Source organism: Eptatretus burgeri, chromosome 11 (assembly GCF_056783735.1).
Source record: "Eptatretus burgeri isolate ZD-2024b chromosome 11, Ebu_testis_v1, whole genome shotgun sequence".
In the NCBI taxonomy this organism is placed as follows: Eukaryota; Metazoa; Chordata; class Myxini; order Myxiniformes; family Myxinidae; genus Eptatretus; species Eptatretus burgeri.
The window spans coordinates 39,488,008-39,511,293 of record NC_140971.1 but is presented as its reverse complement, the minus strand read 5'-3'; the positions used below and the strand labels follow the sequence as shown (position 1 = coordinate 39,511,293).

General features: G+C 41.7%; 2 protein-coding genes across 4 annotated transcripts in view; both read left to right on the top strand.

Moving 5' to 3' along the window:
• Positions 1-9,415, top strand: part of PLEKHJ1 (pleckstrin homology domain containing J1) — a 32,090-nt gene extending 22,675 nt beyond the window's left edge. For all 3 annotated transcript variants that reach the window (XM_085846106.1, XM_085846107.1, XM_085846104.1), the window contains exons 5-7: positions 4,884-4,974; positions 5,070-5,133; positions 5,244-9,415. In XM_085846106.1, coding sequence (XP_085702232.1) covers positions 4,884-4,974; positions 5,070-5,133; positions 5,244-5,309 — 221 coding nt within the window. In that variant the 3' untranslated portion in view covers positions 5,310-9,415. The remainder of the gene's footprint in view (positions 1-4,883; positions 4,975-5,069; positions 5,134-5,243) is intronic.
• The window catches only part of LOC147016900 (uncharacterized), a 394,344-nt gene that overhangs the window by 189,036 nt on the left and 182,022 nt on the right, over positions 1-23,286 (top strand). The gene's annotated exons all lie outside the window — the stretch shown is intronic.

The following is a 23,286-nucleotide window of genomic DNA, read 5'->3' as shown; positions in this document are numbered from 1 at the left end:
ATAGAAAGAGAGTTTGGTGGATGCCAGACTGTGTCAAAAGCACGCAATATGTCTAAGGATATGGCTCTGATTTCATGTCCGGCATTGAGTACCTCCATCCATTGTTGGGAGAGCAGAAGCAGCATATCCAGGGTAGAGTGGCCTAGTGTGAAACCAAATTGATGATCGGAGATCAAGCCATTGGAGAAGAGGAAGGATTTAATGTCTGAAGCGATGATGGATTACATAGCCTTGCTGATGATTGAGAGAAAGCTGATTGGTCTGTAGTTGCAGGGATCTGTTTTTGCACCTTTTATGCAGGGCAGTGATGTTTTCTGATTTCCAAGCAGATGGCAGATCACCTTGAGCAAATGAGAGGGTGAATAGAACAGACAGAGAGGGCGAGCAAGAGCAGAGGAGCAGGTTTTTAGGACACGTGGGCTGATGCTGTCTGGACCGGTTGCAGAATCTGAGTCGAGGTTTGACAGCAAGCTCTCCACTTTAGCAGAGGAAAGGGACACAGAGTCCAGGGACAGTTGTGTGCGACTGGGTAAGGTGGGTACAGAAAGTCATGGGTTTCGGACACAATATTTCGATGCAAACACTGAGTTTCAGCATCCAGCCTTTTCATGTGCGGTATCAGCACTGTGGCTATTTGAGGTAAGGGAGGGGATGGAGAGGGAACATACACCAGAAACAGATTTGATTATATGCCACCAGGATTTGAAGGAGGGAGACAGGTTTGAGAGTTCAGACTTGAGCTTCGAAAGATGTTGTTTTCTGGCTCTCCTGAAGGTAGATACACACTTGTTCCGAGCTTTATGGAAGGAACTGAGATTACTTTCAGTTGAGTTTGCTTTCCATGAGGAAAAGGTAAGTTGTTTCAGGACAACTGCCTCACCATAAGCTTCAGTGAACCAAGGGTGGGAGGAAGGGTGGGACATCTGAAGACGAGAGGGGATAAATTTGTGTGAGAGAGAGAGACAGAGACAGAGACAGAGACAGAGAGAAAGTTTCTTTGAAAGAATATTCAGGATGAGTTGATGTTTGAGAAAGTAGTGATGGAGACCAGTCTAGAAGTTTGATGGCTGCTTGGAGACCCTGCCAGTCGGCCTGAGTGAAATGCCGGACTCGATGGTGCTGAGGTGGTTCTCTGGTAACAGTCGTTAACCCTCCTTTCACCCCCTTCTGCACCCCCAATCCAACCTTCTGCTAAATTTCCAATTTTTCCTCCTGAGAGTTTGCTCCTGTATCTATCTTGTCCACCCCATGCATCACCCATGCATCCTCCCCTACCCCCACTACTCCTTTTGTTATGTTGCGTCCTGATCCATTCAGTATTGTCGCTCTTCCACGAGCCTCGACTATGTATATAAAAATGAACGGCACTGTCAAGAACAGAAATGTTGCTTCAACAGAAATCATTGACCTAATTTTTTTTATTTCAAGTTTTCTTGAGTAGTTGAGTGACTTCTTCTTTACCCCCCTCTACAATAACCCACCTGTATCTTTTTTTAATGATTTTAGGTAGGCTCACAGAGAGGCTGTAATGCACTTTACAAAATTAATTATTTACAGTTGCACAGCATGAAGTCGGACCCCTCCAAATTGGCAGGGATCAGTCTCTTGGACATCTAGTTAATCAGTCAATGGATTTTCTTGCATTAAAAATGAATTGGTTTTTTGATTGTTTGTGTTTTTCTCTCCATTTCTCTCCATTCTCCATTCCACTCCATTTTTCTCTCCATTTGTCTCTCTCACCAATTCCTTCTTGTCCTCTCCATTCCAGGAGGCGAAATTCATATTTGTACAATTTAGTATTGCATTCATGTTTTCTGTGTCAGAATGGCGACCTATCCAGGATTGTAACCCGAACCAAGAAACTGCTTTGGCAGAACCGACGCTGTGTTTAGAGCACTGTACATGAAGAGTCATGGTTTGGGTGGTGCAGGATTTGCACAATCTGATGTTGTAGTGGTTTGGAATTGTTTTCGCAGCAGCAGTGTGATTATTGTTTTTCATCCATATAACCATTTAGCAAGTTTATTTTAGGAGTATTCATTATAGTTATGTCTTGTTATAATTTGAACTTCTCTGAAGTGAAATAATACATGGATGAAACAACATGTGACAAGCGACATAAGCTAGGTATGATCGTGCTGATTCATATGTTGAGGTTGAGTCACTTGGGAGATCGTCATTGGAGACATAATTGAATCCAGAGGGAGAAGTTTGTTTGTATTAGTATTTGGTTGCCGACCTTACGAGATGCTTGATTAGGCCTGCTCTGCATCAGTTTCTTCACTGTGCCAGGGTGCATGCGCTTAGCTTTTTCTTTTCTTTTTTTAATGCAGGATCGAAGCTCATGGAATAGCTAGCTACTGTGTGCAGCCTATGGCTGCTGGTTGCATCTTTTTTGGGGGTGCGGCTGTGCCGCTGATGCAGTGCCCTCTATTACCAGTGCACTGGTACTCGTTTCGCCGATATCAGAAGGATGACAGACTGAGTCAACCCCACCTGGTGTTCATTCAACAGAGATAGGGGCTCAAACTCAAGACCCTAAGATCTTAAGCCAGTCACTTTAACCATTAAGCCATCACCAGGCTTTATAGTGGAATGGAACAGAACAAAATGAAGAAAAGGGGGAAACAAGTAGTTCTAGAGTCCAGTGAACATGGAATACGCACTGGAGGATTGACTGCTTGGTGAATGGCTTGGGCTGGTCTGTATGCAACTTAGGCCTGATTGCATATGGCCTGCTGCTATTGCATTCAATCGGCAGCCTTTGCGCTGCTGAATAGGCCACCTATGTCAATGCTTCCGCAAAGTATGTGGCTCCATCAGATTTGGACAAGGTTGTGGCTCACTTTTTATGTATCGGGTGCCATATGTACTTTGTCGATGACACCATTGTGTGTAGCCTTGAGCCAGTTTCTTACCATTACCTATCTGAGCAATCATCAGTTGTAATCTTCTCCTTCCTTGCCACTCTTTAAGAATCAATATAACAAGCTCCTTACTCTATGCATCTCTTTGTCAGCCATTGGTTTAATTGTCTTTGTTCCTCATTCAATCCACGTGCTCTATTTGATGTGCAATTATGTGAGGCTTTGAAAGAACAATACAACTTCAGCGACCTCACTAGAGTTTAAACATCACCTGAGTACCTTTATTTTTTGGTGCTAAAGTCAGTAAAGCCTTTTTGCATTACCCTTACTGTTGTTTTCATCTCCATGGCTGCTTAGAGCAATTATTTTGATTGAACATCAACCATGGCCAATGCTGCATGCTCTATTAGTTGCTGACCTCAAAAGCTAATGGGAAATGGTATTTTCTGAGTACCTTTAGTTTGGACTGTAATTTTCTGTAAACTCTCAAATAAAAAATAATAATAATTAAGGGTTTAAAAAAAAAAAAAACATCACTTTTCCCACCGATTCTGGATGGCGCATTTAGCACACACTTTGAGTTTAGTCTCGTCTCCGTTTGATTCTCGACCAGACTGTAAATGGTTTGATTGGTTCTTTCCAGGCAGGGTGTTGCATCACAGGACAGTGTGCCGTCCTTCGGATGGACATTAAGCCGGGGACCTGTTTGCTAGCATTAGTTTGTGACCACAGTATCTTTCGTGAAGAGTAGGAAAGTTATAAGTGGTTACCTAAACAAATTACAAATTCCTGCCACCTTCAATGAGACCTGGGCAGCTGGTTTGTGAAAGAAATGGATCAAAAACCTTCTTCACCCAACCCCATTAGGAGAGAATGATTGTGGCCATTGTAGAACCCATTCCGTAAGGACAGGTTCTTCACTCGTGGAATAAATTCAATTTGCACTGATACCTTGGCAAGCTGGACAACCATGATTGAAAAATGTATTGAGCTGCATCACATCAGGGTCATTCTGTGTCAAATCAACAAATTTTCACAAAAGTTCCAGGTCAACCATCTCAGATTTTCATGATTTTTTTGTGTGGGTTGGACAAACATTGAACAGAAAAAATGTCAAATATTAGTTCTGTATTCCAAGGAGTTTTTGAGATATGACCCCTAGAGCGTGTCAAGGTTGGTTAAAGAAAAACGACCCCCTAATTATCCTTCCATTTCAGCAACCCATTTCTTGGCATCTGTTTGAGATAAAGCAATGAAATTTTTTTTCCTAATGCAACTTTCATGGTATTTTAAAGAAAAAATTAAGCCAGGTACATTGCAGAAAAAATGAGGCCTGCAGCCACCCTCAAAAATGGTAAAAATCAAAATAGCACGACTGAAACGGGCAACTTTGACCCATGTTAAAGTACCTTTCATTTATTGTGTCACCCATGTAATATTTTGTGTCAAAAAATATACTACAATGTCTACCAAAATATGAATTACCAGGTGTCTACTGCATTTATTTTTTTTTTATTTCAGGCCCTTTCAAAAAGGGAAAAATATGAAATTTCATGATTTTTTTCAGGTCAAAAAAATCACATGTGGCCTACCTTCAAAATATACGTGCTTGGTATCAAATGAAAGCTCCTTTCATGTACTCTAACTGTACCAAATCTCATTAGTTTTATAGCAATCCTTCATGTCCTACCAACCCCATCAATAAAGCTAAACAACACCAGTGCATTAAATCTATTTATAGCACACAGTACAAAACATTTGTTGATTTGACACGGAATGACCCATCATTCTAAGCACAACTTATTCCTGTTGTGGAACGAGTGTGGTAGATCTGATACTGTATTAATCCTTTTAAAGCCGGCATCAATTCAGATACTTGTCACAGTTTGTTCCATTCAACATTATCGTATAATTCATTTGAAATTAATTTGTTAAATGGAAGGGCTTTATTTTTCACACAAGGTTGGATTTTTAATTTTTGGTCTTTTGGTGTTGCAAATAAATATCTGTATGCAGTGTATAAAGATGAGAGTGGACGGAAGTACAGATTTTTGTGTCCATCTTCACAAGAAAGAGACACCTGGGTCGGTCTTCTCCGTACCGCCAGGTACAGATGCTTGTCTTTTGACATAACTGTGGAAATTGGCACGCCCCATCATTGTTATTTTCAGAAAATGATACCATTCTCACCTGTGTCCACAGTTGTGAATTTCTACGGAATCGGATAATCCAACTTCGGGAGGAAATTTGGAAACTTGCAGGCGAGGTATATGTGTTTTTGCCTTTTCACGTTTGTTTCACTTTTTTTTTCTATTTTTATTTTAATTTTTAACTTCTAAACATGCCTTACCTTTTCATTTTCTCATATATTAACAGGATCCCCTCATGCGGTTTGGGATTTCGGATGATCCTCGTTTCCACCTCATCGGCGGTCGCCCATGAAGAGATCTTTCAGCTGAACTGGTGGAATGATTATTGAGGATATTTGGGTTTGAGGTATACTGTGAAAGCACCAACCTCATTCACTTGATTTCCAGTTTATTTGTTATTTAAAGCAAAGATTGGTGCTTTAAGATTTGCATTTTGTATATCGTTGAATATACAAAACTTGCAATTCTTCGAAAAAATAATAATAAGTTCATGGAACACCTTACCCTGCGCAGTATTAAGAAAAAATGACATGGGTGGGTTCTGTAAGCCGCAAATTTGATTAGTCGTGATGACGTAAAATGCTGTATTATTTTGTCCAAGTACTGCTAAATGGTAGATTTTTGAAAGTGCCAAGATGGCGATTTGTGTTCTTCAGTGTTCAAGGATATAACTCAATTGAAATGAAATAAATATTTTAAAGGTTGTAGAAAAAAAAATTTTTTTCAGAAGTTTACCGCCATTGATTCATTGTCTTTTACATCACCTTAACACGTTACATTAGTTCTTCATACCTGTTTTTTGTGTCCTTTATGACGTCCATAAAAACAGTGTTTCCTATTTGGAGTGATTTTCAATTTTGTTTGACTGCCAGGTCAATAAACAGAGTAAAAATATTATCTCACTCCTCTATGTGCATGCGCGATCGGGATGAGATTCCGTTCAATTTGCCAAATTCAGAGCCAAAGTGCTGATAAATTGCAGGTTTGTTTTCCGATTCATGTTCCATTTCGTGTTCAAAATATAACATTCAATTGAAATTAAGTTCTAGACAGACAGACATACAAAGTGAACCAATTGCTTAACCCCACTTTTCGCTTTGTGTGCGTGGGGTAATAATTTTGTAAATCAAATAAAATAAATATCAAAATTAATTACCCACTTAATCAGCTGAGCATTGTATTTCACAAGAGAAGTGTGGACCAGAACTACAAAGTACACATTTAAACCCCCTCAAAATTTCAGTGATGTTACGATTGGGCCACAATTTTTACGATTGAAATGAATTTGGTGGCGGATGCTCCAACAGTCTAACCATTGTGCCACCGAGTCACACCAGACTTGGTGGTGTGATGGTTAGAACGTCCTCACCGAGTCTTGAAAGTTGGCAGTTCAAACCCCAGCCGAGTCGTACCAAAGACTAAAAATGGTACGTGCTGCTTCCTTACTTCACACTCAGCATAAAGGATAGAGCATGGACAATCAACCATAATTGGCAATCACTGTGTCAGGTTCACAGGCCTCATGGCCTTTTACCTTGAAGTTTCTTGTAAGGGAACTTGTATATGTGGATGAACCAATTTTATATTGTTATTAAATAATGCTTTTACTGGACTTTTACTGAATATGGCCAAGTGATCTTTTTCTTTAGTAGCACACATGTGGTGCTAGTAGCACACATGTGCTGCTACTAAAACATGTGCCAAGTGATCTTTTTCTTTAGTAGCACACATGTGGTAAATTGGTACATTTTTTAATGATTATTGTTTGTTCATAATGGAGGCTTCAAATAGCTTGTGTCAAAGTAAATGTGAATAAAAATGTTGATTATTCTTCATTTGTAAGCAGTGCAAGGCTGTGGGTATAGACCGGGAGTCCGGGGCCCTGAGCTCAAACGAACGAGGTACTAATATCTGAGCACAGGAGCATGAATGGAGTATCAAAAGACATATAGAAAGTTATTTCTGCTGGTTACCACCCTCTGCGTAAGGACCCTGGTGACCCTCCAAAGGGGTCCTTAAAATTGGCTTGATCAAACATTGGAAGTACCAGTTGGTATCACTTCCATATGATGCATATGACCAACCTTACCACAAAACCACGTGACAGACATGCCTACTACTGCAAAAGGCCCCCCAGAAGCCCCAACAAAGGGCCCCCCAAAAAGGGGCCTGCTCAAACATTGGAGGTACTAGATAAAACCAGTTTTAAAATCATATATACATCCCACAGAGTGTAAAATGTCCATTACCAGACAAATTGTCTGCTGCATTGGCCCTACCAGAACCCCCAAAAGTGAGCTCTAAAAAGGGCAAAACATTACAGTAGACCAAAAATACACAATTGGCATAATTTTGCACATTATGCCGGCACACCATTACCATAGGAAACATTTATGTTTAACAATTTAACAAAAGAACTACAAAATATTAATAAGCCTACTGGTATCTCACTATGAACCAGAAAACTCGGGAAAACTACACGCTCATATTGTACTGAAACACTTGGAAATATACGAAGACGTAAATAGTTCTCATGTTTCCTAACTTCTCCTAACGTCTCCAAACACTGAAATCTTTGGAAGTAATTACAGTTCTAATGTTCCCTGACCTCTCCTAATATAACATCTCCAAACTCGGAAAAGAATGTTCGGAGAAGTTAGGAAACATTAGAACTATTTATGTCTTCGTATATTTCCGAGTGTTTCAGTACAATATGAGCCTGGAGTTTTTCCGAGTTTACTGGTTCATAGTGAGATACCAGTAGGCTTATTAGTATTTTGTAGTTCTTTTGTGAAATTGTTAAACATAAATGTTTCCTATGGTAATGGTGTGCCAGCATAATGTGCAAAATTATGCCAATTGTGTATTTTTGGTCTACTGTAATGTTTTGCCCTTTTTAGAGCTCATTTGGGGGTTCTGGTAGGGCCAATGCAGCAGACAATTTGTCTGGTAATGGACATTTTACACTCTGTGGGATGTATATATGAATTTAAACCTGGTTTTATCTAGTACCTCCAATGTTTTAGCTTGACCAGTTGTATCAAAGGTCTCAATGGCTTACTTTTTGGGGTTCTGGTAGGGCCAATGCAGCAGACAATTTGTCTGGTAATGGACATTTTACACTCTGTGGGATGTATATATGATTTTAAAACTGGTTTTATCTAGTACCTCCGATGTTTGAGCAGGTCCCTTTTTGGGGGGCCCTTGTTGGGGCTTCTGGGGGGTCCTTTTACAGTAGTAGGCATGTCTGTGGCATGTGGTTTTGTTGTAAGGTTGGTCATATGCATCATATGGAAGTGATACCAACTGGTACTTCCAATGTTTGATCTAGCCAATTTTAAGGACCCCTTTGGAGGGTCACCAGGGTCCTTACGCAGAGGGTGGAACCTGGCAGAAATAACTTTCTATATGTCTTTTGATTCTCCATTCATGCCCCGTGCTTAGATATTAGTACCTCGTTCGTTTGAGCTCAGGGCCCCAGGCTCCCGGTCTAGTAGCATCATTGGCTGAGGGTGTGGCTGTGCAGCTGATGCAGTGCCCCCTGCTGGTTAGAGCAGAAATTTGGAATTTCTTCATGGTGTCAGCAATAGTTCACCTCCTCTTCACGAAGGACACTGTGGGAATCTTTTACCTCTGCCAATGAATGCTGGCAGATAAGACTCCTGTTTAATGTCCATCCGAGGGACAGCACACACATTGATGAAACATCGGGATGACAGTTCATTGTTGGGTCAGAATTCGAACCCAGGCTAGGCAGCTTGGATGCGAGTCTCGGCTATCCTGCGGCCAAAAATGTTCATGATTTTTCATCACATTTACCTGCCATTGATATTTTTTTTTTGAAATAATGCGAGTAAATCAAGCGAATGGGGCCATTCTACATACTGTGTGTATACATTAAGCTTTGGGGAAAAGGAGCAAGGGTAAACTGAGAGAAGTAAGGGAAGGAAGGAAGATTGGGGAGAAACATGGAGGAAAAGAAAATGTAAAGCAGATCATTAAAATGGAAGGCAATCTCGACAGGATATTTGCTTGGGGTGGAATTTTACCATTTCTGCATCCATAATGTTGTGATGTCTCAAACTTGTTTTGTCTGTAAATGTTTTGTTTGGATATCTTTAATTGGGTTTTCTTGACACTTTATGCTTGTTGGGCATGTTTAGCATTAGAGGATTGGTGTGTTTGTTTACTCACTGTGCTGCCTTGTAAAGGTAGGATGTGAAGAGCCATAGAATAACAATAATGTTTGGGCAAGACGTGTCTCGGTTTGAAATCACGTACTTAATTTTCCTAAGCCCTGATTTTCAATTGTTTGCCTTGCATTGAAATATTATTTATCAAGGAACGTATTTAGTGCCTTGATTTTTACACAAATAAACTTTCAAGGATGGCACACTTCCCCTTTGTGACTTCTCATACCACTGGCCCAATCACAGCACTTGCCCCTGCTCCATTCACTCTTGCAAGTCATGCCTTTTGGGTACACTTGGCATAAGTGTATGCAATGTTTCTGAATGTCAGCATGACACTACCTGTGAACCACTTTGTTACCCCTCTAGGATTTCTTAGCACAACTTGCATGGAGTATACACCGTTACTGTGCTCTTTCAGATCACTGGTTAGGCTCCCCCAGTCCTCTTCCGGCTCTTGCTGGTGTCGCTGATAAGAGACTTCTTACAGACTTCTCAACAGGCAGGAAGCCAGGACCACAGGAGCATGTGATTCTTTAACCGACAAGGTTCTCTCTCCATGCCTTAAATGCGGTGTTTTTCTTATTCTACTTTGTTTTCCTTTTTCAATGTATATATATATATATATATATATATATATATATATATATATATATATATATATATATATATATATATATATATATATATATATTAGTCCTGCTGTCGTTTATTTTCCTTTTATCGAATTCTGTCTCGAGCTTTTTCTCTTCTGCAGTCCATATATATATTTTTCTTTTCCTTTTTCAGTCCATTGTCAGATATTGCTTTTCTTTTTTCTGATCCATTTTCAGATTTTTGTTGGTAATGCTCTGGTATTTTTGTCATGTTCTTTTTCCAGTCTTCTCATTATGCTGTTAGAGGATTTTTCCTTTGTATGTCAGTCACCTTACTAAAGAAGTAATCAAAACACTTCCACATGATCATGTTGCAAAAGGATTTTAGAGTGTTCTTTCAGTATTGTTTTAATATCATTTTGGCCCTATCTCTCAATTGTGAAGAATTACTTTGAGAATTAAAAAAAAATTTTTCTAGTATCTGGATGAGGCTCTTAAACAAAATCGAATTGATTCATCCTTGTCACACACCTAACCTGTCCACCAAGTTTCGGCCGAATCCGTCCATAACTTTTTGGGATAACAATATACAGTATAGCAAAAGATTTCAAAAAGTTGTGGACAAGTTATGAAAAAAGTAGGTGTATGAGTTGGCTTTGGTGACAAAAACAAGCCGATTCGATTTTGGTCCATGTCCAGATGCCTATCCAGCTGATCAGTGGGACACGAAATGGAAACTGTTCAGCTTGGCTGAGGTATGGACTTTACCGAGTGCCGTTGTAGTTTCACCCCTGTTTGTCGCCTACAGGTAACAATTCTAAACCGATCGTCATGAAACTTTACCAAGCTGCAGAGGTAGTCTCAACTGAGAAGCCGATTAATTTTGAGGTCAAAGGTCATCTTGAGGTCAAATTTCTGAAATTGTCATTTTTCCTCCGATTAACTTGAAATTTGAACAAGATTTGCATATTACATCACTGAATTGGAAAACCAACTATTTTAGGTCAAAAGGTCAAAGGTCAACTCAAGGTCAAACTTCTAAAATCAATTTTCAAATGAAAAATCATCAATTTACATTTTATTAACTTGAAAGTTGAACAGGATTTGAAAAGTCCATCTCTGAATTGGGAACGCAACTATTTTTAAGGTCAAAGGTCAAAGGTCAAATCAAGATCAAATTTCATCTGAAAAATCGTCAATTTTCATTTGATTAACCTGAAAATTAAACAGCAATTGCACAGTACATTGCTGAATTTGGAAACCAACTATTTTGAGGTCAAAAGGTCAAAGGTCAACTCAAGGTCAAACTTCTAAAATAATCAATTTCAATCTGAAAAACTAGAACTACGTTGTCGATGACACACCATCGCATACTCCCGCGCGCACTGCTTTGTCCCATTAATGCTAGTTTTTTTTTTCAACAGCCCCCATGACCCCACCCCCTCTGGCCCGGCCCCTTGGGGTCATATCAAAAATCTGACAGTGTTGTGCACTTCCCCATACATATATCTACTATGTCCCAAAGTTTCAAGTTCCTATCTCAAACGGTGTAGGAGGAGCTATTTTGATCCCCTATCCGCTTAGCACCCCTACCCCCCAAGCACCCTCTGATCATCATATGTTTAAAAAAAAATGTTGTTAAATGTATAACTCATGTATATGTTTGATTTAAAAAGCTATAAGACAATTTTTTTTTTATCAACCCCCATGACCCCAACCCCTCTGGCCCGGCCCCAAGGGGTCATATCAAAAATCCGAAAGTGTTGTGCACTTCCCAATACATATATCTATTATGTCCCAAAGTTTGGAGTTCCTATTTCAAACGGTGTAGGAGGAGTTACAGGGTAAGACAGACGGACGGACGGACAGCAGAGACAATCACAATATTCCTGCTTTTCTTCGAAAGTGTGGGAATAATAATCAATTTTCATCCGATTGACCTGAACTTTGATTAATATTGTGAATTTTAATCTTAATGAAATGGACAATTTGATGAATACATGGCAGCCTTTGGAGAGAGGGGTGGATTTTGCAAGTATCATGCTCTGCACAACGTCTTTTTCTTATTACTTATGAAATCTAAAGATTTCGTAAGTAAATTGATGACTTCCGTCATCTGTTTGTGTGTGTGTGTGTGTGTGTGTGTGTGTGTGTGTGTGTGTGTGTGTGTGTGTGTGTGTGTGTGTGTGTGTGTGTGTGTGTGTGTGTGTGTGTGTGTGTGTGTGTGTGTGTGTGTTTGTTTGGAGGCACGATAACTCGAGAACGGAAGAAGCTACCAATGTCAAATTACACCCCGTGATTCAGGAGGCTGATGGCTAGCGCTGATTAGATTTTGGTCAAAGGTCAAGGTCACAGTGAGGTCAAACATAATTCCGTAAATTCATGTGGAGAAATGGAGTATTTTTGCTTCGGTCGACGTTACGAGTTCGTTTTAACTTCAATTTTAATTTTGTCTTCGGTTTTTGTGATCGCTTAGGACGCTTAACACTCGGTTGTCGAAATTCTGGTAAAAATCGGATGTTTTGGAGACGTTTTAAGATTGTATAAAAAATATTTCACTCACCGCGTCACGGCTCATCACGTGGTGCAGCGCGCTCGAGCAGACGTGTCGTTGAGTCACGTAAAGGTTTTGCGTGTGCGCGCTGACGGCGTTTTCGATAAAGATGGTGTTTAAAAGTCATTTTTTATCCCAATAAAGGTTATCCCAATAAAGGCATGCCTGACTCGCTAAGCCGTCGGATTATGTAAAGATTGTTGGTGGATGGCCGAATATTACGGTTTTGTGACTTTGATAAAATAATATTAAATAATAGCGTGGAGAAATGGAGATTTTTGCTTCAGTCCACGTTACGATTTTTTATGGTTTGGTACAGAATCATTGTAGAAACTTCTGCTTTGCGTCGCTGCCTTCTCAAGAGACAGCTTTTATTAGACAAGGTCAGAGGTCAAGTTGACGATTTCGTAAGTACCAGTCTATGACTGCTTGTTTGTTTGTGAGTGTGTGTTTGTTTGTAGGCACGATAACTCGAGAACGGAAGAATCTACCAATGTCAAATTACACCACGTGATTCACGAGGGTGATGGCTATTGTTGATTAGATTTTGGTCAAAATCGGTCAAAGGTCAAGGTCACAGTGAGGTCAAACATTCGATTTTTGATGGTTTGGTACAGAATGATCATAGAAACTTCTGGTTTGCGTCGCTACCTTCTCTAGAGACAGCTTTTATTATACAAGGTCAGAGGTCAAGTTGACGATTTCGTAAGTACCAGTCTATGACTGCTTGTTTATTTGTCTGTTTGTTTGTGTGCAGGATATCTCAAAAAGTTGTGGACGGATCCAGATGAAATTTTGTGGACAGGTTGGGTGTGTGACAAGGACGAACTGATTATATTTTGGTGAAGATCCGGATCCGGATCCGACTCCTGTAATTTTTTAAGTGATTCTTTACCATTGAGAGATAGGGCGAAACTGATATACAGCACGATCTCACAAAGTTGTGAACGGATTTGGCTGAAACTCAGTGGTCATGCCGGGTGTGTGACATGGAAGAATTGATTCAATTTTGGCGAAGATCTGGATCCGGATCTGATAAAAAAAATTTCAGTGATTCATCACCATTGAGAGATAGGGCTAAACCGATGTAAAGCACAATATCTCAAAATGTTATGGATGGATTTGGACGAAACTTGGTGAACAGATTATGTGTGTGGCAAGGACAAATTGATTCGATTTTGGTGAAGATCCGAATCTGGATCTGGATACGAGATTTATTTAATTTTCAAAGTCATTCTTCACCATTGAGAGATTGGGCCAAAAATGATATAGTGCTGTATCGCATGATATTTCAAAAATGTATTGGGCCCGATGTGTTCTCGTGGATCAGGCATTACGTGGCTGAGGTATGCGCTCCACCGAGTGCCCTTCTTGTTAAATCCTTTTTTTTTGACTATATTTTGTGGCATTTGCAAATTGTTTTCATTTTTTTTTTCCAAAAACAGATATTTAATAAACTGCACAGTGAACTTTCATGAATGTGTTTTATGCATTATTCATTTCAATAAATATTCTTTTTGACTGAGATTGTGCATAATTTGGCAAGAAGACCTGGCCACTTACGACCTGTAGTCCAAGCAGGAATTTGTAATTTGTTCATTGTGCCAGCGATAACTAGCCTACTCTTCAAGAAAGCCACTGTGTGGTCTTTGACGTCCACCAACTAGTACTATAGATGTGACACCTAGTTTATCAGACATGACACCCACGGCGGATAGACATTAACACCCAGCTAATGCAATCCGAGGACCAGCGCACATTAACCTTAGTGGCACACATTGTATCACCATGTCTGCAGTTTATAGCGAAACGCCAAGGTAGTAGTTCATTGCTCGTACCCAGGCTAAACAATTCAGAGGTGAGTGAGCATGCCTCTCAGCTATTTTGTCAGATTACATGAACAATATATCCTCACCCGACCATGTATTTATTCACCTTTGTTTTTTCGTGATTCGGTTTTGGGATTTGCTGAGTGACAGGGATGTATTAAGCATTTGCGATTTTAAATTATCTTCCTTTTATGTTTGTACAATCTTATCAAATACCTTTTATTGATAATTGATAATACTATGTAATTCCATCTCGATGAAGCTACTTCAGGCCGGATTTGTAGTATTTCAACTCACCAGAATCACACAATTGCTTATTCCAAACTAACCCGAATGACTCCCGTCCATCCCTACTGGATCATATTGTTTCATGCTATTGTTAATGCATAACATAGGAGTTTGCTTCTCGTTTGAACTACTCATAAATCCAGCCTGGACTAGTTTAGAACTTGCTGGTGGAGGTAAGGTTTAAAAAGCCTATTAAAAACTGCTTATTAAATATTTGTGATAAGTTTTCTGAAATAATGCTTTGTGAAAGAAAAGGAAATACCTGACCAATAACATTAGATGGATGATCCATCCACTGGGACCATACTCTGTGCAGAGCGTTGGTGCTGCCAAAGCAGTCTCCTTGGCTATTGGGTACAATCCTGGACAGGTCGCCACTCCGACACAGGATACCAGCATGCTGGCACTCATTTTGCCGACCTCGGAAGGATGACAGGCAGAGTCAACCCCACCTGGTATTAATTCAACAGCCGAGTGGGATTTGAACTCAGGATACTCGGATCCTAAGCCCACCACCCTAACCATTAAGCCAACACCAGGCATAGATGGATGATGGATGTTGCAAAACATCCTTTTTCTTCAAATGAAAAAAAATCCAATGAAAATGAAGTTTTTAAACATCTCAAACCTCCACACCAGCCTATTTCAACCTACTGCAGGAAGAAGGCTTCTCTTAACTCATGCTGAAGGGTTTTGACACATTTGCCAAGTTGCCAAGTGAGAATGAGCAGCCATGGGGATCAAACCCAAACAGCGAGACGAACCAAAGGTTTTAACCACTCGACCAAGCAACCAGCTGTTAAAGTGAGAATATGTAATGCTTGTTTGTTTTCATTGAGCAATAAAGAGTTAATTTCATTTTTTCAAAAGTTGGAAATACGTGCAAATATATTGTAAATGCATTTCAATTTTCTTTACATATACGTGGAAGGGAGGGGGGAGGGGGATCTATAAATCGTGTTAAAAATAGTATGGATCATGTGATTGCATAGTGTAGATACCCCCCACCCCTTATAATAGCTGTTTGTTAACACCCAAAAGGCAAGTCCTTTTGTAAAACGTGCACTGAGAGTACCTGCCAAGGTGAGGAGGTGGTAGCTGGCCTGATGGAACTCAACCATGTGCCCAGAATGACAATTGTAAGATTGGCTGAGTATGTAAAAAGTTCAACAGACGAGACAATCCAATTTGTACGCAAATATGAAGACGGCAATCCAGGAAAGGTATCCCTAACCCACTTCGCAAAAAAATTACAAAGACAGGTGCAAATGTAAGATGTCACAGATGAAACTGAAACAACGAATACAGCCACAATTATTACAAAAAAGGCAAAATAAAAATACAAAGCGAAATATCAACAGATATACACTGTAGCTATGAGAACAACAAAAGAGCAGGGAGATATTAAAGAAAAAAAGAAGAGTTGGACAGATTAGAAGGCCCATTGGAATGGCTAAGAAGAGGTCATCTCAACTGGAATGGAGAACGAATCATAAATGCCCAAGACCAGAGACACGACACGAATGGCTTTTAGAAAATGGAAGGACGGACTTAGTCAATCGGACAAGTGGAGCGCCAAAATTGTGCCAGTGTGCAGTGATAACTGGAGCAATATAAATGATGAAGAAGGACCTTACAGATATAATAAAAACCATCCCTGGGAATTTTAATGCAAACGAACTGCAATTGAAAGCTTTCTGGGGCTCAGTGACGATCTTCAAAAGAGTCCTTGGAACAAAACTTCGAGAACAACATAGCTTCACACCTTGGTCCATGAATCGTGACCCCCCCCCCCTTTACTAAAACAGAGGGAGATACTTCGAGACTTTGAAGGACTCCGTTCCACCTTCTTAAACCCGTACATGGAGATAACAACACATACATTACAATGCCCTCTTACGTCCCTTCGGGAGTGGAATAGGTGAGGAAAAAATATTATTTCCATACCTTAATGTAGCAACTGGCTTACGTTACACCATTCTAAAAGCTCATAAAAAAGAACTTAGTGCTGTGTCAATAAAATGAATGAACACTCTCCACTAGAATGAGCATAAAAGCCCAGTTTTTTTGTGATAAAAATGAGATCAGAACGAATTGCCATATTAAAACATTTCTGCATGTCATTGCACTAAAATATTTTTCACAAAGGTTGTATTGAGTGCTGTTGTGCACTGTAAGGTGTGTGGTCTCGGGGTTACAGCATTAGGAAGAATGTACTGTACTCCATATTAAGTGTGGAAAGTAGGAATGCTCTTTCGTTTAAAGATGGCTTACGTATTGTTACTCCAATCAAGCAAAGCGAAAAGTGGGGTTAAGCAATTGGTTCACCTTGTCTGTCTGTCCAAAAAAGTCAGTTGATGATTGAGGAACAACTTAATTTCAATTGAATGTTATATTTTGTTTTGTTTTTATCCGTCCTATTGATTTCCCCACAAACCAAATGAAAGTGTTGAGAGTGAAAATCTAATGTGAACTGGAGTTGTGTAGGCACAGAATGTGCACACTTTTTCACTGCCATGGTGTGGGAATTGCTTGGAGCAGAGGTATTTCTGCAGCAGGATATGTGTGGGCTGGTATAAAGGTCCATGTCAAACGATCTCATTGGCTACACCTGAACATTCGCTTCCATTTCCGGTTCTGGTCAAACTTCAAATTCTTTGTTTTTTTTCTTTGGGGCCATATTAGGGCATGCCATGCAAGGGAATGAATAGATATGAAATAAGGAGGGAGGGGGGGGACAGTAACCTCGCAAGAATTGTCAAGTCAATTAAGTACGCGGGGTTAATTATTTTTCTCCATTGAATTTACAAATTGGGATTGCAATTGCTGCTCAGTTATTCTTTCAACAGAGTAGCAGCTGTCCTGGTCCTTCGAGCTAGGTAATTGATAAACTGGTGTCAGGAAAGGGATTTGAACCAACATTCTGTCCCTTTTCCTCCAAATTACTGTGAGTAGTGGAACGTTAACTCGTATTTAAATTGATAGGACCGGTATTTTAACCCATGTGTGAAAAATTGGTATCAGTTTGAGAGATTTTCAATCCAAATGATCATTTTTGTAATTTTAATTAAACCTGTTCCTTTTTTGAGTTGTGAGAGATCACTGCATGCAAGCAGGAATGCCGGTTGAGGCAGTTGGGATGAGCAAGATGGAGGCTGAATTGAATTACATTGTTGTGGGAATGACTCCTCGGGGTTAACGTTGCTTGATTTAGTGGTTAACTCCATCGTAAATGTATTTGAGTAAGCGTGAGGTAATTAATCGTGATATTAGATAGACGTCGCTTATATGTCTCGATAAAAGACGCCCACCCTCTCCTGCCAATATGTCTAAGAACCACCTGCTCTGTGGGCCTTTTATTTTATGTTATACATTTGGGAATCTGTTTAAATGTCAGTTTTTAGTGTCTGGGTAGGCCATCAGCCTGAAGTTTGGACTGGAAAGCACTTGCTGGTCATGTCTGAGGAAAGGGGGAGGAGTGTCTGAATGACAAGTGAGAAATAGGCAAACCTCCATCCATCAAACAGACCTTCAGGCCAATGGTGAGTGAGAGGGGAGTGGTGTGGTATGTCACAGCGTGAGGTGGGGGCTAGAGATCATAAAAGTGCACGCAGTAGGTGGGGGGGGGGGTGGTGAGGATAACACAAGCCTGGGACAGACCTGAGAAGAGGCTGTGCAAATCTGCTCAATCTGCCATGCCCCAGCCAGCCACACGTCCCCTCTCGTCTCTCACACCGGGCTGCACGTAGAGCGGGCAATTCTGTGAAGGGCATGACTGGCTTCCTCAACACCCTGCATCTGTTCCTGCTGTGTCCTGTCAGAAACAGCAGTAACAGATGCAGGGTGTTGAAGAAGAAGAAGCCAGTCACATCCCATCAGATACAGCAAGGGAAGTTCCGTCCTGTCACCTCTAATGGCTATCTCTCGTAGTGTGTCTTGAGTACCCAGATAAGAGAACGGACAATTAAGGATCCCGGTCGTTCGTTGGCGTGTTCTTTCGGGTGGCGTGTTCTTTCCAACCCATTTCTGGATTTAGTTATATCGGCATCCTCTTTTTCCTCCATAACCCCATCTAATTTATTATATCCAATCGTTCTCCTCAATTCCTGACACAGATCGGAGTTGGCTCCACGCACACAAGAGCAGAATCTGGTGGACCTGCCAGGCCGCACGGGGGCCGGGGCCAACCAGAGCGCGCGATTTGGGTGACGACATCGCTTCGGGTCATCGCTCCCGCCCCGCACCACTGGATCTATAAAAGGATGGGTCGTGGGGTGGTGGAAGAAGAGTCATCGTCATTCCTGCTTGGTGTTCCTGGGTCGTTCAAGCATCGTTTCTGCCCATCGTCCTTTCTTCATTCCTGTCGGCTCGTTCTGCCCGGCTTGGGATCGATAACTCCGCCTTCTTTACCTGCCCTTCTGTCGTCATCACCTGCGACTCCGCCTCTACTTCTCCGCCCACACGTCGCTGACTCCACTCACCCACCTGGTCCCATCTACCACTCCGCCCACTCGCTCTCGACTTCGCCTTCTCCACCCAATTCCCTCCTTTCACGCCCGACAGTCGCATCTCGTTCTCTTGACCAAAGCTAGCTGCACGAAGTGCCACAAAGCAAACAGCACACCAGCTGTCAGGGAGGTATCGCCCAGCGGAGCATCCCCCCAAAACGTATTGGTGGTGCGATCAGGCAATTGTGTAAGGTATCCAGAGACCGTTAGCTTCATCTCCTCCTCCTTTTTCTCTTCATTAACTCCTCTTCATTGGTGTGTGTGTGTGTGTGTGTGTGTGTGTGTGTGTCCTGGTGCCTGTCCTCATAAGTTAAGATTGCAGAAGATTATTATTATTTCGGGTTAAGTCTGCTCTGTCTGCTTTTGTAAGTTGCTTGTATTATTGTCGCACCTCATGCTTCTTTCTATCCCTGCATTACACACACCAATAAAAATATTCACTGTACTACATAACTTTCCTCGCCTGCTTGTAAATAAATTATTATTAGAAATGTTCCCAGCTCGTTTTTGTCTGTTGTTCCTTTGATCCAGCATGGTCCGAATCCAAGCTTAGCCGGGACTTTATTCCCAACGATCCGTTCCTTTTAGCCGGAACATCCTTGGCAGTGTCGCTCGGCTGCATCCGATCCAGTAAAGTGATCCGGTTCGGACAAGGCGTACCGAGGGCGTGTTCTCCGGTAATTAAATCACGTGATTAATTAGGTAACATGATTAACCCATAGACGGGAGGGCCCTAGGTCACGCGGTTGAGTTATTGGCATTCACAGTCTGTTAGTGACCCACCGCGTCATGGAATTATCCGTGTGCGACGGCCTACAATTCCGGGGAGTCTGGTGGGAGCTGAGATAGCTCACCCCCTAGTGGCCCTCTCACCCGACCCCCGGCCCGCAACAATATGCATGACCTGTGTTTAACATAGATATTGATTTTTCCACCAGTCAACTAGTACATAATTTTGACATGTCTGAAGAGAATTTGAACAATCAGACAACCATTAATGTCGAGTGCAGCTATAATTTTCTGAATATGTGACCCCATGCAGTCGTGCTTGTGTGAAAATTATGGTGCTTTTGTCCAGCATGTAACAATCATTTAACTAAACCACCTGACTAATATGATTACCGGTGTGAGTGAAAGTGGGGTGGGAACCCTGTGGCCTCCCTCTACTTGTGTTAAGGAATGTTGAGTATTCTCATCATGCTGGACAAATGAGGGTTGGCAAGCTTGAGCAGCCGTGGAAATGAAACCCAGGCTTTTGCCTCTTCCCTCTCTTCACTCCTTGACAAAATCACAAGCTGGTCAAACACTTGGAATACATCTTCATTCCTGACAATTCTCACACTCTCACTATCTCTCTCTCCGAAAGGACCGTCTGGCAAACCCTCTTGAGGAAGTTCAGTCATTCAAACTCCTGGGTCTCACTATCAGCCATGATCTTTCTTAGGTAAACCACATTTCAAAATTTCCCCCCAAAGCCAGTGGCTGACTGGGAATCCTCCATCGTACGCCGATATAACTCTGTCGTACAGTCATTCCTTTTACACACCTGGACTCCTTATCCACCTACAAGGCTTTCATCTGCAGCTTGATAGAGTGCTGCTCCCCCATCTGGGCTGGCAACGCTGTCTCACACCTTGCTCAGCTTGGCATTGAGTAAACCAAAGCCTTCAAGATTATTGGAATCTCTCACGATGAAGCTGAATTTATGGGTCGATCACTATGCCATCACAGACAGGTCGGTGGTTCCCCTGTCTTCTCCCGCCTCATTTCTGGTCTTGCACCCTCTGCTCTTTCTGTGCTTTGTTCTCACCCCTCCCCGGTCTCTGCAGGCCACATACGGTCCACCATCACACCTCTGTTGGTGAAACTACCCAAATCCAGGATCACTGCTCACCTCCACTCATTTGTTCTTCCTTTTTTCCCCACCTGTGAAACCAACTTCCACATTCTCTTCAATCTCATTCTTCCCTGCAAGTCTTCAAGACGGCTGTTCACCACCATCTCAGATAATCCCCAATCCAAAAACATGATTTTTTTATACCCTCATAACCCCCCATCCCAATCCCTCCTCCTTCCAAATTTCCAGTTCCCAAGAAATTAAGCAGATGGAGGGAAAATGACATAACAGGGAAAGAAGTTTCATCTGGGTCATGAGCTGGGGCATGGAGGCTTTAAAGGACCTTGGTCCTGGGTCAACTGTGACAACAATGTTAATTAGTGGTGAGTAGTTGCCTGGTGCTCTCTCTGTATGTGATAGTAAATATAAAATTTGAAGTTCATTTGGCCAAAATTCATTGCATAGTAGAGATCAACGTTTTGTCAGAGGTGGAGAAATGTGTTCATTTGTTGTCCTCGAAGACACCTGGCATTGGGAATTTTTTTTAGCGTTTCACCTGGTTCTTGGCGGGGTTATGCCGAGATGGTGCTGTGCTCTGTTAACGTTTTGGGAAAGATGCATTGTCTGCAATTTTTCTTCCGCACGTGGATCTGGTTATAACAATGGAAATACAGGACATATCTCGTTAAAATTTATACAAACTTTACCCATCAAAAACGATGGTGTCTTGTGGTTCTACATGCACTGCCAAAAGGGTTGCAGATGACTGATGATGGGGAGTAATTCCATCATGCACCAATGCCATCTGTTAGGTATTAGTAACACTCAACATGGCTGATCTGCATACACAAGATGCCCACAATGTCTTGTCACCCCTTGTAAAAAGTGTGACATTGCCTTTTATCAAATTAGCTGACAACACTGAAGGGTTCTACATGTTTATTCCACATACATTTGCAGTACTCTTTTTACTTTAGTACACATTTTACAGCATATGACACAAGCCTTAAGTGTCCATTGGATCCGTTTGTGCTCCATCATTGTTATTACAGAGACGTTCGTGAACCCAGACACTGACAATCCATTGTTTAGTGGTGCAATTGCTTGTATCCCCCCATGGTTACGTTCACTCGATCTGACAAAAAGGGCAAAAGGAAACTCTGTACACAAAAGCAAGGAAATGAATCACAATTTTTACAACCGGTGACGAGACACTTAACAGGGTTTTTATGATTTTTTTTTTTTTTTGAGGAAATATATTTTTACATTTTTTTATTTGTAGGTCAAAGTCAAGGTCACAGCATCTTGTCAAAGTTTGGCAAATTTAACTTTAAAGGCCTCAACCGAAAAACTGTGAAATTATTGTGGACAAACCTTGGAATATACAATACAAGCCGAGTCACCCAATCAATATCAAGTTATTTAGAATTTACTAAATCATCAAGAAGGTGCCATACTAAACCATCGTGACGAAGGTGGGAGCTGTGAGACAGAGGACTCCGCACGTTGTGCTCGGTCTCATGCTGATCAACATACATTTGGGACGCGTCCTGGCCGTACAACCTGGAGAGCTTTATCGACTCCTTCCTGCTGAGGACGAGCGGGGCCGAGATTTGGTGGGATTGAAGACTGCGCTGAACATAACAGCTTCGATGAGGTCAAGGACTGTGTTTGTGGCATCCAGTATCACGCCGATTGACATGCGTTTGGGACGTTGCTTGGCCGTGCAGCTCAGTGCGCTTTGTCGACTCCCTCTCGCTGAGGACGACTCCCTTTTGCCGACTGACTACTGAAATGTACTTTTTCGACTCCCTCCCGCCAAGGATGGATGGGACCGAGCTTCAGTGGGACTGCCTGTGGAGATGAGGACCGGTGGCAGCAGCGTGCCATGTCTGGACGAGAGTGAGTGTCCCCAGATGGGATCAAGCGAACCCCCAGAGGTCACAAAGGAGGTCGCGTGGATCGATATCGTTGTCATTACGAGAGTGAGGGGTGGGAAGGAAGGGTGAAGGAGCATGAATGAGGATATGGCTTGGTCCATGAGTCGTGGTTCCTTGCTTGGTGGGAAGGGGTGCTTCAAGACCAGGGAAGGCTCCGTTCAGTCTTCGAGACTCGCAAATGAAGAGGACGACCGGTGGTGGTGGCATACACACACACGAATCGTGGTTATACATACAGGATTTTCACACGTACACACACATATTGCTGCGGTTCTGCGAAACCAGCACTGCCATAAGCTAATGGCACACACCATATCGCGGTTCCTGAGACAGTTATTTCATTCGGATTCATTTAGATAGCCCTTCCCTGATGTGTTGTGGGTTTATGGGATAATATTGTTGCGAGGGCTTTCGGTGTTGTTTTTCTTTCCATTCTTTTCCCATCTTTCTTTCTTTATATTATCTTGCTTTGCTGCACATGCGAACATCGCCTTCCTTCACGCATGTGTGCACACCACAAACCACAG